We start from the raw sequence: 17,834 nt of genomic DNA, 5'->3' as shown, positions 1-17,834 counted from the left end.
ACAATGTAGGACGACATGAGACCACGAGGGGTGGATGGACGATCAACTAAGTACTAAGTTTAACATCTACATAGCTATCCAAGTTAGCAACCTCAGCAGGTGATCTAAATCAAACTATCTATCTATCTTTCTCTAAATTTCATCTCATAACCTATTAATAACTCAAGATTTAGAATTACTCATTAGAGGGTGTTGTTCCAGATTACATTTTTTCCTTCTTCCGTAACTCAAATGTGCGGTGTATTCTGTAAAACGAAAATGTGTTGAAGATACTGCACTCGCAATCTCATTTAAATTCATAGATGTCATCTCCTCTTTAACCTTCAGGAATACCAATGAGCTTTTTAAGTTATTTTTGTCAGGAATCATGATAAACTTTTGGATTCTTGGTAATGCCTGTTTATCTGTGTTCTAATTGGGCATTAAACATGGAAATATGAACACATACAAGGGTAATTCAGGCAAACGAAAGAGATGTAGGCCGACATGAGACCACGAAGGGTAGATGAGGATTGAAAATCTCAAGACGGCAACGTTGTAAGAATGAATAAGTGTGCGTCGTCTCGGCGACCGCATCTGCATCGTAAGACCGTCCGAACTGGTCTTAATAAAAGGAAAATAAGTCGGCCGACTTACAATACCTTAAAGGCCTTTGTTTGGCAGGGTGTGCGGAGTAAGCTCTCAACTAATCCGGTGAACCGCCCGGCACCCCGCCTTAGGCTAAAGCTCCGTAATATGCAGAAACCTTCTTAACCTAACAAGATTAGCATAGACAGGGCAGACCAGCGCATCTAATTCCTTCGTGTGGGTTTATTAGTTGATGTCGGGACTTGGCACTGTCGTCTTCCGCCACTTCCAGTCGCCTTCACACTGACACCGGCGGTTTAAGAATATGGCGACGACCTTGCCAACGCCCCTTTCACGCAAATTTTTGCGGACTATTATTTAAGAACATATTTGTTGGCGCCCTATGTGCACCTTTCTAATCTACAGAACGGTAGCGTTAAAATTGTCCTCCGCCTTCGTTTTCGACTAAAGGAAAAAAAAAACGCGGCCTTTCGTGAGAAAATTTAAATTTAAGTCTATAAAATATTTCAGAAATATGTGTACAGGAACAAATGAAGGTTTACAGTATATTGGGTGTCTCTCAAAAGCCTGTGAAAAATAAGTACATTTCAAAACGTACTGTAAAATTTGATATCCCAGCTTTGCTTTTGAACTCTTTTCTCAGTGTATCTTTTATTGTTAAACTAATCATTTTCCAAACAAAAAAATCTCCTGGAGTAATCGAAATATTCTGGTTTTTATTGTGTGATACCGGAGCGGAATAGATAAATTATTTTAAATAAAATATTTTGATGTTTTTTTTTGACTATGAACTGTTCCCCAACAAAAAATATTTTGAATTTTGCTTACAGCAAATGCCTTTTTTCTTAATTCATTGAGGAATAACCATGTCACTATTAGATAAAATAATGGTCTCCGGACGATAAAGATCTTGTGATTTGGTATTTTTCATATTTTTGGAATTATATATTGGACTAAAATAATAAAAAAACAATGTATTTTTGTTCCTATCACTCAACATTTTTGAATTAATTTTTTAGATGTCATATTCATTGTTTTAAAATTAATATAAAATCTGGGATTACCAAATATGTAGTCAAAACATTGCCGAGTCGGGTCGGAAATACTCCAGATACGTTTTGCTATGTGTGGGGTTCTTTTGTGGTCAAGAAATATAGACGTAAAATTACATCCCTGTTTTAAAGTAAAAAAATAAAAAAACCCTTAGTGATATATGGATTGTTTCTCAGCAACCATAGTTATTTTCACAATCACAATTTAATGACTTAGTGAGAAGCTTACCTAGTTTTTAGCATCTATATTTCGAAATAAAAATTTACTGGCATTTTGAATAAAATGGTTAATTTATTTATTGTACCGATATTCCTAATCTAATAAAAAAACTAGGTACAGGCTACAATTCTGATTACTGGAGGTTTTTTATTGACTCATCCAAGAGAAGCCTTAAAGCTGTTTTTTTGCAAAACGGAAATGTTCTTGCTTTTGTACCTGAAAGAATGATACGAGAACCTGAAACTACTGCTTGAGGGAACTTCTACGAGGTCAGCAATCAGGATATACGGAGGAAGGAATTTTTGTACGTCTTTAAATAAAATGATTAATGGAAGATCAAAACTTTGTGAATACCATGATCGAATCTGAAAAGGTGAAATGGGTTTCCTTTGCTGTTGTTATCACAGGTTTTCTAGGAAATAACAAATATACAAATTATAAATACATTGTGGCAAACATGCTAGAGAAAGTTAGAGAAAAAGATTGCAATAAGAGTACAAAATTATACTTTTTACACTCACACATCTGCACTATGTTCCCGAAAATCTTGGGTAGAGGTTCCACCAAGATATAAAATAAGTAGAACGCATATGTCAAGATCGATAGAACGTTGCAATGATGGTAGTTACTGCTGGTAAAAAAACATTTAATTTTAACAAGAGTTACTTTTTCGCTTAGAAATAAATAATCAGGCAATCATTTCATTAACAAAATACACTGAGAAAAAAGTTATGACCTTTTGAAATCAGAAGAGGAACTGAAAACTGTAAAATTTTTATTGTTTAAATTAGCATCCCGTGTTTTGGAAACACCCGGCAGTCAGAAATACTTGCTAAGATTTTGGACAGACCTTTTGGAGACAGCTGCAACGTTGGACGTTAATTTTCATGTACCTTATATTTGATTAGATATTTAGATATATAGATATTAGATATATAGATATTAGATATTAAATGTTTTTGGGCTAATCACACTACTAAATAGGTTTTTTTTATTGTTATATACGTGTCTCAGAAATATGAGTATTTGGACTGTCGCTTAAAGAATACAATTTTAATACCAGTTGTAACATCTTTTCCTTACCCTTTTCAACGACCTATTAAATCACGAAACGGCAATAAGTTTTCTGCGAAAAGCGGATTTTCGATTTTCTGCATCCTGAAAACGACGTTGATTAAAAAACTCAACAAAGCTTTTCAGGTATTTAATTGCACACACACACAAACGGCTCAAAGGTATATCCATAATTACGGAAACGCGTCCTTTCCATTGACAACATTTGTTATGCGATCCCGGTGATTTACAAATCGGATATGAAATATTTACAGTATTAGTAACAGTATTAGTCGCGCTACTGCTTTGCTTGGTGATAGTTGTGGCGTGCAACGGCATAATTGTAAAACAATCGTAGCCTTGGTGGCAGTCGGTTCATAAATCAGGAAAAAACGAACCAAGTGTAATAAAATTGCATCGATACACAAGGAGGATATATATATCGAAAACAACTTAACACCAAACGAAAATTGCACTACTATTAAACTACTATAATTGGACTGCATTAGGCTCAATCACTATGTAAATTCAGTCAGGTTCAGCTCGTTGTTAATTGTTAACGGACAACATATATTAAGTTTAATTATTTTCATTTTTAAAAATAGTTTTGCGTCAATCAACTTGTTATCTGCAGGTCACTTTGCCCTGCGTTTTTTTTAATTCGCTATTACAGACAGCTTAATTGCTAGTCGATATTAAAAGGCATTAATCTACAACAACTCTTGTCCAATGGTATACAAATGGAAATGCGTTAATTCGACCCTACGCGCTATCGCCAACTAAATACCTTGCCAAATACCAAGCGCCTCTGCGGGCCATTTTCTTTCACAATAATTCGAAACGTTAAAAATAATTATATATATATATATATATATATATATATATATATATATATATATATATATATATATATATATATATATATATATATATATATATATATATATATATATATATATATATATATATATATATATATATATATATGTGATGACACTATATTCCGGGATATCATCCGTTCGCTCGTTGAACTCCGACTGGAATCCTGCATCCGACTGGAATCCTGCAAATCTTGCATCCGACTGGAATCCTGCAGACGTTTCGCCAAAATCTCACTTGGCATCTTCAATGCTCGCGCTCCGAAAACACTTCGAACACTGTGACCTGGACGCGCGGCCTCTGAAGATGCCAAGTGATATTTTGGCGAAACGTCAGGCGAATGATCCTACTCCAGGGTCAAACAACGAACGGATGAACACCCGGATTACCACCTATACATATATATATATATATATATATATATATATATATATATATATATATATATATATATATATATATATATATATATATATATATATATATATATATATATATATATATATATATATATATATATATATATATATATATATATATTCTGAAGAGTTGTTGTGCAATAAGACACGACTGATATATAAAAACATAAATAAATTAATCGGCTTGCATTTCATTGCATTGCATTGCATTATATACAATGTTATATCGTATGTTTAAAAAAATACACATACGATATAACATTGTATATAATAGTATATTTTAAAAAATAATTATGTCCATAACAATTGTTTTACTTTATTTGTTTACCTAATCTTAGAATAATTAATATCCCAACTATCTACTCACCTCTATCATGTATAATTACTATTATATTTATTATTTTAGCCAAACTCGTCTTTTTTATTTCTTTTTCATATGTGAAAATATCATATAGTAATAAAATATTTTTATCTTTATTAAATGTAGACAATAGCTACTAGTATATCATTTAAGAAGTATATTTTTTATATTGCAATGTATGTGTACTAAATTACAGAAGGGGAAACTTCTTTAATTCAATTTCTTTGAATGATGTAATGCGAAAATTATTAATTTATAAATGCAATGATTAAATTGATAAATAAACAGAGGTGTAAACTGTATCCTTCTATAACAATGATTCATTATAAAAATAAATAGTTAAGCAAAAAATATTTAAAATTAGGAACTTCGGTATTAATATATTATTAACATACAAAATAAATGCAATATATGTGTGATAAATAATAAAAATACCACTAAATGATAGTAACAATAATAACAATACATGAAATAATTTGAATCTTTTGCCCGCATTTGCACCCAAGTATTATTTGTTTAATAAAATGTTGTGGAAATGTTTTGGACACCACAAAATTATTGGTATAAAAAACATAAAAATGGGGTAATAAATTCTGAGGAATATAAATATACGCAACTGTGAAAAAGACTGAAAATTAATTTTAAAAATATACTTATATATGAATCGTCTCTATAGCCGAATTTTATTTCGGTAAACAAAGGTCGTGAATTTGAAAAATTACTGGTCCCTTTTTTGGAAGAACTGTTGCCGACTAACTTGTATAAATTTTCTATTATCCTTTAAGCAGTTGGTTTATTTGTAAAAACAGTAAACAAATGAAGAATGAAAAAAATTATTCTGATAAAATCAATTGTTCAATTAAAATTTTAAAAGCTACAAATTAAAAGTGATCCTGGAAAACGACGAAATAAAAAATCAATCTAACAGTATTTATATCTCTAAAGTATACACTTTTTGGATTAATCTTGTATTGTTCGATTACGAGTTTAGCTAGACAAAGTATTGAGCTTTTTAAAGCAACCCAAGGGCTAATTAGCAACATCGAACGATAACGAAACATTCGCCAACCCTCTGAAAAGGAACCATCTTTTACGTGGATAGGAAATAAAGAGGTCCATTAACTGTCATCTGTTCGGTGCTATCAATTGATCTGTCTGTCTTGCTTATCACTTGGTTACTTTTCCGCTTTACACGTTCGCGTTAAATTCCCCAAAGTTGACGAGATCTTTCAGCGGCGCGCACTAAAATTTTATACTCCTAATCCCAATTAGATTTTTAACCTAATTTTTAACGAATAAATGACAAAAAAAAAATCGGCGGAAAAGTGCCTTTTACCATTTCCACGCTTTGATAGTATTACTTCAGTAAACCGGGGCCCTGTCTAACCCGCGGCGATTTACAATTGCTACGCCCCTGCCGGAAAGTATGAAACGAAAAATGATCATCTGCCCTGTTGGGCCACGTTTTGAAATTGCTTCGGATTTATCTCCTCCATCATCAACCGCGTAACTTTTTAACCTCGAACTGACGGATCATTTTCTAATTTAGATATGCCTGCTCCGTATGAATTAATGCTTTTTCTAGACTGTAGGTACCCCAAGAAGAGCATAAAATGTTCTTCGCAAATTCGTTTGGGATTCGAGACTTTTAATGGGATATCAAGTCGGAAGCACCAGTCTGATTATTACATTTTATATATTATATATAATATAATATATATGTTGTGGGTACATGCAAACAGGACTCTACGTCGAGTTTTTGCCAATGGTGGTGGATTTTGAAAAGTATTCTCTTTCCAGTACTGCATGCCTCACCTTTTTCAAAACATTAATTTGTTTGCAATACGCACACATTTCTTTATTCAGGAATGATTATTAAGTATTCTAATATCTTATCGTTTCAAAAATCAAATCGTGGATGGTGCAAAAACAGTATTTGAAGAACTGCACAGAGACATTAGTTGGAACGACCTAACACTAGAAAATCTAAAATATTGACGAACCTTCTTCTTCCTTCTCTTTAAAATGTTGGAATTGCTAGCAGAAAATTGATTTTCTTTTGTTTATCATGTAAATATCGAATAAATGAATTATTTTTCCATTCACCACACTAACGAACTAAGTTTAGTTTAGAGAAATTTTGGACACTATTCTCGAAAATATAATAATCTGGAACTAAACATGATACTTCTACCATTTTAATAAATATGTAATCTAATATGTAAACATGTAAATCTAAAATAAACTATTATCAAAATTAATGAAAAAGAGATGTTTTCTTCTCATAATAAAACCATATACGAGAGATTTTCATCGATAGATTTTTTTTTACTATGATCTTAGAAAATTTGATATACGGCAACATTTAGATGTTAGAACATCAAAGAGGAATTCTTTTAGCAGCTGCGTCACCAAATCGGTATCGATTTAATTTATTTAACTTCCAACAAAATGGCAGCAAGTCACCCCAGTTGCAAAATGTCGATATGGTCTTGATTCAAAAACTACCCCAGTCCTATTATGACAACGCTAACGAACTTTTGAATGAAATGGTCTTATTTAGATTGAAAAATAATTAACTATCGAAATTCATTTCCAGGCAAATCGATTCCCGTGCACTGCATAGTAGAAGCCATATCAACATTAGAAGAAAATCGTTACCAGCATGGGGTGTGGCGTCGAAGACCGATGGTCGAGACCGACACTTACGTCATCATCCCCACGGGTACCCCATTTCAAAACTTAGTCCAGGCAGCGCTTTACCGTTTGGGGTATTCTTCGGAAAGCGCTGCCGCTGCCAAAGGGTCTGTTATTATAAAAAATTGGAAAGCGTTGACGTTCGAACAAATATCCGACGACCCTTTGGTGACCGTCGGGGATATACTGGGCGAGTTGACGACCATTGCCACACTCAGGATTCAAGTGTTTCGGGGGAGGCCCGGATCGTGGGCTGACATCAAAGACAAGTTGCTGAGATATTTGTTGTTGCAGTCCCACAGCGTTCTCATTTCCTCCGGATGCCCGTTGGACGAGGTGAGAATCTATATGTTATATGTAAAAATAGCGCAAAGTCCGTTTCAGACACTTTCCTATATTTCTAATCTGCAATTAAATTTGAATGCTCCTATAAATGACGTACTTCACAATTATTTAAGAGCATTGGTAGGTAGAACCATTTCGAATAATACTTCTACAATATTTAAATGGTATTAATACCATACATACATGTTAGTAGCGGTTTACTGGTCTTAAAATGTTAGGGATACGTCTGTGTTATATTATAACGTCTAAACAGTATTACAAAAGCCTGTGAAAGTTTATTGGAAAAAAAATCTAAAATTTTAATTAAATTTCTATGATTAAACGAAAATTTTCAATTTTTGCTTGCTTCAATAAATGCTTCCTTTTATGAATGCAATGAAAATTTTAAGTAAATTGTATCCTTGATTCCCATTTTTTAGGTTGATAATAAGTATAGTACAATTTAAGTCCTCTGCCAGAAAAGAATTTATAAAAACCAATAATCGATCGGTCAAAGTAGGAAAATCGAGCTTAATAATAGAGGCAGGTGGTTTTTCGGTTCCGTTACTGTTGCTAAAAACGTGCGAGAAATACCGAAATTAAATATTCACGTGGCTTTATCACTAATCTGACGATGAAAATATGAATTTAAGTTGCATATTTCAATCATATTATCTACGGTAATCTAATCTTGTACGGTTGATACATTTCTTCTTTAAATACGCACAAAGACAACATCATTATTTTAGGAAATTAAACTGAGGTGGCTTTTACTTGATGAAAATCCATTTATCAAAATGACATTTGATAAAGACTCGGTTTTGTCGAAACAATTGTCATGTCAAAATTATTTTCAAAATTTCTCACAAAAACAACAATATTTACTCATTTTTCCCTTAAATTAGGTATGAGGTTAGTTTTATTATCAACAAGAATTCAACGAATATTTTATAACACTCTCACGCGGGGTGTAGGGGGGAGGGTTTGGCAGCGCGAAGGACCGAGAAATCTGGATTGCGAGTTCCGTGTCGCGAGGCTTTTGATCTTATTAATACAATGAAATAATGCTCGCTAATCTTATTAAAAGCGAGGTTACGACTATTATCTGCACCCTTAATACATTCGTTCTCTTTCAATTCTTAAGACGTGATTCATAACGGGGTTACATGGCCGGGGGTTTAACGCGGGGGTGTTTATAAACGAAAATTTTCTTGTTTGTGTATTTTTCCGTAGCCGACGATGCGGTAGACTTTGTCTCGAAGGACTTGACGGGCGGAAAATAACCCGGACAACGTCACCACTAATTACAAACGTTTATACATCATACCTGAAATTTTCGAAATTTAAAGTCCACGACCGTATTAAAACGTACGATTATAAATACAAACGCATGCAAATGTTACGTACGTATATCGTTTTAATAACGCACGTTTAGTGGCTAATTTAAATAATAAATAATCGTAACTTGACGCTTCTTTTATAACATTATCCAATTAAGTTGTCGTGAGAGAGGCTTTTAGATGACGACGAGATGCCACCGACTTAAATAATTAAAAGCAAATATCAATTTCGAATTAAACTTTTTATTTTATCGATGTTTTAACTTTACGATGGTCGAAATCAATTATGCAAATGTTATTATTAAGCTTATAGAATCCCGTTGATCGCGAAGACAATTAAAGAAATTCGTTTCTGTGGCCCGATGTTAAGGATCATGCTGATTGGTATTTTATTAAAACTCGGTATTAATTTATAATAGACGCAGATAGTAATGTTTTACAATAACGTCCTATAATTCAAAATCGCGTGGGTCGATGGTTATGGCACCGCCCGTTAGAAATTTATATTAAACCCACTTTCATAAAAAAAAAGAAGCTATTTCACCGATAAGAACGTTTCGTCACTAAGTTAAGTGAATAGCGTCGTTTTAACAAACATAAGCTCCGTTTTAATTTCTAATTATAAGAGGTGCTTTTTATTTCAACTCAATAACAATTATCGCTGTGATTGAAAAACATATTTTTTCCGAAAAAAACCCTATCGTAGTAGTGTCATCTTTAAGAAAAATATGTGTATTAATTGATATTTTATGTTTCGTTTAAAGCAAGTAAGTAATAAGTATCCATTAACAACGCAACATATCAAATCATTTTCCACGACCATAACATAAGGAGGAATAGTATTTATATATATTGTATATAATTGTAATTATAGAGAGAGAACAGCTAAGTTATTCATTTTTGCAGCAAATCGAAAATATACAGGATGGGTTTAAAAGTAGATACCCAATTCCTTTTTTTAATTCATCACTACTTTTTCTGAGCAAAGGAATAAATAACTTGTCAAAGAAATTACTTTATTGGGTGTTGAAAATGCGCACCATCAACTTCTTTGCAAATCAGTGCTCTGGATATTTTCCTTATACACTTTTGATTTTAAATATTCCATGAAGAAAAAATCCAGAGGAGAAATATCAATTCTCGCTCTCTTACCAAATTTTATGAGAAATTGATATAATTTTACCTTGTCTGCCTTCTTCAAGAAAAATATGTGTATTAATTGGTATTTTATGTTTTATTTAATTATACTTTAAAATGAACCACAGGGCCATTACAAATAAATAAGTGACAAGTCTAGTTTAGAGGTCGTTAAATTGTTCTCTACTGTCTATACATTTAATTGGTCGATGAAGTGATCTTACTGATTAATATTCTAGGGTCTGTTCTTCTACTTACCATTAAAAACTTGTTCATGGTATAAATGAATGGTATTGCTGATTTTGTATTAATTCAGATTTTTTTATAAAGTTAGAACTAAATTGGTTTTCGGTTGACAGAGAGGTTCAAAAAGAATAAAACGAGGGGAGGAGTTATCGCATTAGTAAAAATAGTAGTAAGTGGAATACTTAATACAATAAGTTCTTTAGATTTACTAAAAAATTATGAATTATTTCTCGAATTTAGTTCGCATTTGTATTATTGATTTTATAGTACCTTGAAGTCAAATGAACATTTTTCATTTGCCATTTCTCTTCAGGAATGCTTAAAAAATAAAAATAAAAAATATCCCGTTTCCGTATTTATCAATTAATAGTCGGAGAACGTTGATGAATTGATGAATGAAATTGATCAGTGCACCGAATTCGACTTAATAACTGAAGTGACATTAATCCTTGTAACACACATGTTTTTGCCTACATCTCAAATACAGATCGTTTGTTTTTTGGAATCTGATTTTTTATTAACTCCTTATTTAAGTTATTTGAAGTAATGATAGTAATGGATTCAAGCTAACCAATCCAGTGGCGTCCTGGGAGGTTTTTTACCCATGTAATTATCAAGCCGCTTACCCATTTTAAGTTTTGTAATTTCTTGTCCCTTAGCAAAAATTAAATTAAATTAGTGTCCTTTCATAATTTATTATTATTTAAAAAAATAAAAAATATCCGTTTTAAGAAGTATATTCTACATGTGTACATGGTTCTCTCAGAATGAATAAAATCACAAACACAAACACACCGCACAATAACCCAAACCTCAAAGAGTTTGCTAAGAATTTATTTTTAAAAATTTAATAAACCTCCAGGCAAAAATTTACTTCTATAGAAATACGACCGTATAAATTCTGCGAAATATCCCGCTTTAATGGAGGGAAGATTAAGGTTAGTTACCCGGGATTTTCGCGATTTTCGAAATAAGTTAAAAAGCAGCCAGCTAACGGCAGCTTATAAATCATAACATTCGCTCGCTTTTCATTTGAATGTAGCTGAACCGAAGATAAATTCACGGAAAACGCGGGCTCGAACGTCTGCTTCCAAAACGGCCTAATCTCACCCTGAAAACATATGTATAAACAGTTGCTAATACGCGCCCCGTATTATTTTCCCTCCTTAACAGCTTTAGATAAGCCCTCTTTTATACTATAGGCGGCGTAAGATTTAGTCTTAGTCTAATTTAAACTTGCTAAAGACGTTTTGAATTTGATAATTTAATCTTGGTTACATTTATGTTTATGTATCGTAATTTTAATGGTTTATTTTCACCTTTGATCCGTTTTCTAAATAATGCTTTTTCGGAGCTTCAGAGAGAAAAAAAAGCTGGAAAGTTTTTTACTTGACCACAATGATAGTTGGATATTGGCCAATAATACTACTCCAGATCAAATTTGCTTATTAATTGACGTTTCGACCTCTGTTGCGTCATTCCGGGACACCGTTAACTTAAGGTATACGAGGTGTGTTCAAAAAATAAGGTGATTTTTAAGTTTTATCAAAGAGTCAAAATTAATGTTGTCCCCAGATATGGTACACTTGTGCCAACGTTTTTTCCAATCCTCGAAGCACTTCCGGTAAGCACTTTCTGGTATAGCCTTGAGTTCTTCCAGCGATTTTTTCTTAATCTCCTTTCGTTCATAGGTTTCTTGAGTTCTGGTTAGTTTTGGGGTCATATCCGGTGAATATGGTGGCCGAGACATGATTGTGGTTTTGTTGTTGGCCAAAAAGTTAGACACAAACAATGATGAGTGAGCAGGTGCATTATCGTGATGCAAAATGCACATTTTCAGACGGTTTCTTCGTATTTCTTCTCGCAAACGGCGTATAACTTCAACTTCAATACTCTTTATTGAATGTAAGACCTTTTGGTAAGAACTCTTGATGTACCACGGCACGATAATCGAAGAAAACAGTCAGCAAAACCTTGATATTTATGTTCATCATCACTGACGTCGTTTAACAGTTCTTGAGCGATGCTCTTTCGACGGTCCTTTTGTTCAAAATTATGCACTTTCGGTACAAATTTTGCTACTACACGTTTCATACCCAAAACTTCGGAACTTCTTCTTCAACGCTTTCATCAGTTATCGACGTGCTATGGCGTCCAAAGCGAGGTTTGTCATCGGCGTCTTTTAGGCCATCTTGGAACAGCTTGTATCACTTATAAACATATGCCGTTGTCAACATTTAAAGTGTTTGGATTCCATTTTTTACAAAAAAAAATTAAGCAAAATCTTCGTTCCATTTTTTTTACAGCAGAAAATTGTCGAGCAAACAAAACACGTCTAATGCTTCTGTCTCACAAAAAAAATTAAACGTGCAAACTGACTGAATTACAAAAGTCACCTTACTTTTTGAACACACCTCGTATAACAACTATAAAATTTAATGAGTATCAATCATTTCAGAGGGCTAATGTATATGAATTATAAATTTTGGTTGTAATTATAGAAGGCTGTGGGCTACATTTAAAAAACATTTTAAAAATATTCTGCGAAAAATCAGAAATTTGTTTCATCTACACATAACAATAAACACAGCTTACAAATGAACGAGTTAATTAGGCAAAAATTGTTAACGTCTTCAATAAGGCAATTTCATTTTATTTATTTCTTAATTAATGTTTTGTAAATTATTTCCGAACATTTCACTCTGCTTTATTCATTAAATCCCTGACCACAGAATGAGCAGCAGATGTACGTTTGTAACCCGTAGAATACATCAATCACCATTTTATCTATTTAAAAAAGCAAATTCTGTAGAAACATACAGACATGTTAGAAATTATAACAAATGAAACTATTCTTCCTATCCGTCATCTTAAATGTACAACTCGCTACCAGACTCATTAAAAAATATTTATGCTACTGTTATATACTAGGTTAGTAACAATTACCGGAACGCCTAAATGTATCCAAAACGACCAAAGCTGGAACGATAAAATTCAATACCTAGAGGTTCCCGTACATGCAGAATTAAGAAATGCTAACAGTGTTGGCAGATTTAATACTTTTATTTAAAAAAATTGCAACTCAGAGTTTTGAAGGTTTTTGAACAACAGAAAACTTTCGTAGCGTATCAGAATTCAACATGCATGTTGAAAACCACCAGGTACTAAATTTTCTCGTTCCAGCTTTGGCAGTTTTGAAGATTAAGGGTTCCGTTATTTGTCACTGGAAAAGCGATACTGCCGTAGCTCAGCAATTGATATAAATAAAATCCTGAAATCACAGGATCCTGCAAAATTCGACATTCGCAATTCATTGTAATATAAAAAAATAGGGCATTCTAGTTAAAATAAAATAATGACGTGTGACGTAAAACTGGTAAATCAGACAACATTGCTGTGAGCATTTTTGAATCCTACATGTTAAAAAACCCTTTGAATTTTATCGTTCCGCACTAGGCTGTTTTGAAGATATTTATGCGCTCTGGTACTTTTGACTAGCCTGGTATAATAAAGTAGAAAAAAATATTTAATTGCTCTCATGTCATTTTTTATTAACTTTACAGATTTAACTTAATATGTATTGTTTTTTTTTTTTCTACTCTTTCTTTGTCTGTTAAAAAGTAAACTCATTAATGTAATCATTAAAAAGAAAACCGAAAAATGAAATTATTTGGTAAAAAAGAAAATGCGTTCAATCAAACAGGTATTACGTTGATGTAGTCGAAATAAAAAGAGATTGCGCAAAACAGGTATGTACGTTATACGACCGAATCTTAATCATATTGTTTATTTAACGTCTTAAGTTTACTGAAAAAAAAATTGTTATTATATTAAATACATAATTAGTGGAAGGGAAAACACGATTATATATAAATTTAATAATAAGTCAGTTTGTCGTCAGTCAGTATTCAAAATCATATAAATGAATCTTTTTTCAGTGTTAATATTTAATAAATACATAAATACGTGATGCAACAAGGCCGGGACAAATTGCTAATGCACCTTTTTAATCCCCATCTGTCGTTCGCAGTTATTATTAATGCATTGATTTAGATTTCGGAAGGTTATTTTAAAATGTCTGTTTTTTATTTTCTGCCCTTAAACAACAAACATATAGCCCACTCCTCAAGTTAATTCCTTAATAAAAAATTCTCTATGACGCGCTACGCACATACAAAAACACCAATTCCTAACCCCACAACGGATTAAACCTTAACCTTCTAGACCAGGTCGGATGGGAACCATTGCACATGGCGGACGTTTGTTCCAGCACGGTTCCAAAAAAGTTAGAAAAGAAAAATTTTGTTCGGTACATCTTTTAATTGATTGGTTGGATGCATATAGATATGTGAAATAGTGCTTGTTTTGAGTGAATGTCTATACATTTGTATGCTGTATTGTTCGGTTAGCGGATGTCTTATATTCATGCTGGTATGCAGGTCAGATGGGATCGGATATCCCGTATGAAATAATTGCTGCAGCCGTTAGATGAATCGATCGTCATTTTATAACTAATTACTAAATTTATTAAACTGTATGAATATGTTAACAAACTTTGGGGATGATGGAATAGTCAAGACCCTTTCTATACGAAAGCATTCAGGAATTTTCAATTATATTTGCCAATATTTGCGAACTGGCCAAATTGCCTGAGTTGCAAGGCCAAACCAGTAAATAAAAATTTGACTCACGAGTTTATTTGACACGAGTGGAGCGCAGCGGAGTAAAAAAATACAATTACATGCATACACATATATACATATACGTACACACACATATGATTAGAAAATATCTACAATAATAATAGGTATAACAACGTAATAAACAAGACCTGTAAATATTTTGGTGCGAAACGGATCTCAGTTCTACTTTTGATTTCAGATAGTGCTGGCGCAGATATGTCGCAGCAATTCGACATCTACGGGCGTGTGCCCGGAATTATCGGAAGACACGAGACGCAAATTCGACATGTGGTGGGCTACGCAATTCAATTCCCAATCGTCAGCGAGCCGATCCCAATTCATCCCGTCTTATACCAACCAGTACTCGGTACCGCCCCAACCGACTCCGCCACTCGAACGTCCCTTAACGGAAACCACCCATCCGGCGATGCAAAACGTGCACAGCCAATTTCCGACTCAAAAAACCCGCATGAGAACCAGCTTCGATCCGGAACTAGAGCTACCGAAACTGCAACGGTGGTTCACGGAGAACCAGCATCCGAGTCGACAACAAATCCAGCAATACGTCAAAGAATTGAACGGCCTTGAGTCGCGACGCGGACGTAAACCTTTAGACATCAACAACGTCGTCTATTGGTTCAAGAACGCGAGGGCCGCACAAAAAAGGGCCGAAGTTAGAAACGTCACGCCGAATTTGCACCTTTCCGTCAACGGTTACAACAACCACAGCCCGACCAACGGCGGTTTTCTAATGGCGGAAAACTATTTAAACTCGGACCGATTGAAAAACAACGTGCAGAGGCGTGCGCCGCAAAATTCACACACGTCCGACGAATTTTCCAATCCCGGTTCCGACATGGAAGACGAAGATTTGAACGAAGTGGTGCATTCGCCGAGTCCGTCGGTGCCATTGTCGTTGACGACGCCGCGGAAGTCGAATTCGCGCGAACCCAGTCCCAAGAACGAAATCTCGTATTCGCCGGCCCGAGACATTCAAGTAGGTAAAACATCGAACGTTTGGCGTTTAACGTCGAACGCCCTAATCGAGCGTTTTGTTTGCAGACTGAAAAATGCAAAGAAGAACAACAACAACAAAGAGCGAACTACACGGACAAAGCATTATCGAACGAAGAGGACGACCGCGAAACCGAAGACGAGTCTAAGAGTCGCAACGAATCGAATGTTTCGCCTAGCAGGTCGATTACGCAACGTTTCTGTAACTCTCCCGATATAAACGCCAGACAGTTGATACCGCGCAACCACGAAGGTCTGGATAGGTTAACTTCGGGGTTTCCTCTCGTGCCAAACACGATGTTCAGCCATAATATCATGTACATGAGCCAGTACATACCGGGTCTGTCTCATTCGGCACCGTCGAGCGCTCTGAGCATGTCGAGCTTGACCGTCGACGAAAGACGTAAAAGAAATCGAACGTTTATCGATCCCGTGACGGAGGTGCCAAGGCTCGAGCAATGGTTCGCTATCAACACTCACCCGTCGCATAATTTAATCATAAAGTACACGGAAGAACTAAACTGTATGGCGTACCGTCAGAAATTCCCGCGGCTCGAGCCGAAAAACGTGCAATTTTGGTTCAAAAACCGCCGCGCCAAATGCAAACGGTTAAAAATGTCCCTGTACGACGTACATTCGGGCCAGTTCCACCACGAGCGTGAGTAAAAACAAAAAGAAACATTGCCAAAGCTTTAAGACAATAAATGCGACCGAAAGTATCGGCCGATGATAACTCTTGCCACGTCTTTGAAAATGCGGTCATGAAAAAAAAAATAAACTGCACAATAGATATCTACGCGTACACGGTTAAGGAGAATATCAAAATTTCGATTAACTCGATTCTTACGACACGGGTGTTGGCTTCTTTTAATTATTATATCGTTAGGCAATAGAAATTAAATTCAATGTAATCCACAGAATCGACGCGATTAAGTAGTAATTGTGTTTACGTTCCCCATAAGTCGAACTTCGCAGAACCCATTTTTTTAAACGTTCCACTAGGTACTGCCCCTTATTTTAGTGGTGTATATAAAATTAAAGTACTAAACCTCATTATGCCAGTTTACATTGATAGTACACGTTGACTTTTTATTGTACCAAAGATTGTTAAAAATTTAATTGTAAATTAAAACATGTTAAAGAAAACAGTATATTCAATATACTTTAAAAAATGTATCCTTTATTTAAAAACTATACTCTAGGTGTTATTCGTGTGAATAAAGTGATGTGTGATAAGCCATATATATTATATTAAAACATACCTTTTGTTATATTTTTGTTTTTTAATTTGATTTTTAAACGCATTAATAAAAATATCTTCTACGTAAATATCTCGCAGTTTTATTATCCCCGCACCTAATCCAAGTAGCTCTTAAAGCTGCAATTTTGCAAACCAATAAAGAAGGTTTTTAAAACAAAGCAAAAAACTGATTGAAATAGTAATTACGATCTCTAAAACGATTAAACATAATTACAAAATAAAATGAACCATATTGTTATAAAACATATTTATATAATCTTCAGGAGGTTCGAAAATATATGCAGTTAAAATTTGACTCCTAACGATATTGAGGTTAGTTTCGAATAAATTATCAAATAGGTGCCAATAATAAACAGGCAATTTTTTTAAAGTCCTCTCGAAATTACCCTCAATATCTGAAACGTCTGGAATTATTATACGAGGGCAGCGCCAAAATTTCCCGGCCTGAATATGAAAGAAACAAAGTAGAGTAACCATTTTTTATTATTTTTCAATATAATCCCCCTTAACTTCAATACACTTATTACATCTCTTTATTAACAACTCACTCCCTTTAAAAAA

At 34.0% G+C, this 17,834-nt stretch overlaps 1 protein-coding gene across 1 annotated transcript in view; it reads left to right on the top strand.

Moving 5' to 3' along the window:
• The window catches only part of LOC132708649 (homeobox protein dve-1), a 56,765-nt gene extending 39,437 nt beyond the window's left edge, over window positions 1-17,328 (top strand). The window contains exons 3-5 of the mRNA XM_060681110.1: window positions 7,172-7,605; window positions 15,198-15,995; window positions 16,061-17,328. Coding sequence (XP_060537093.1) covers window positions 7,172-7,605; window positions 15,198-15,995; window positions 16,061-16,678 — 1,850 coding nt within the window. The 3' untranslated portion in view covers window positions 16,679-17,328. The remainder of the gene's footprint in view (window positions 1-7,171; window positions 7,606-15,197; window positions 15,996-16,060) is intronic.
• The last annotated feature ends 506 nt before the right edge of the window (window positions 17,329-17,834 follow it).

This window comes from Cylas formicarius, unplaced genomic scaffold (genome assembly GCF_029955315.1).
Source record: "Cylas formicarius isolate icCylForm1 unplaced genomic scaffold, icCylForm1.1 PGA_scaffold_12__32_contigs__length_19106922, whole genome shotgun sequence".
NCBI lineage: Eukaryota > Metazoa > Arthropoda > Insecta > Coleoptera > Brentidae > Cylas > Cylas formicarius.
The sequence above is the reverse complement of the archived record's forward strand: the minus strand, read 5'-3'. Positions and strand labels throughout refer to the sequence as shown.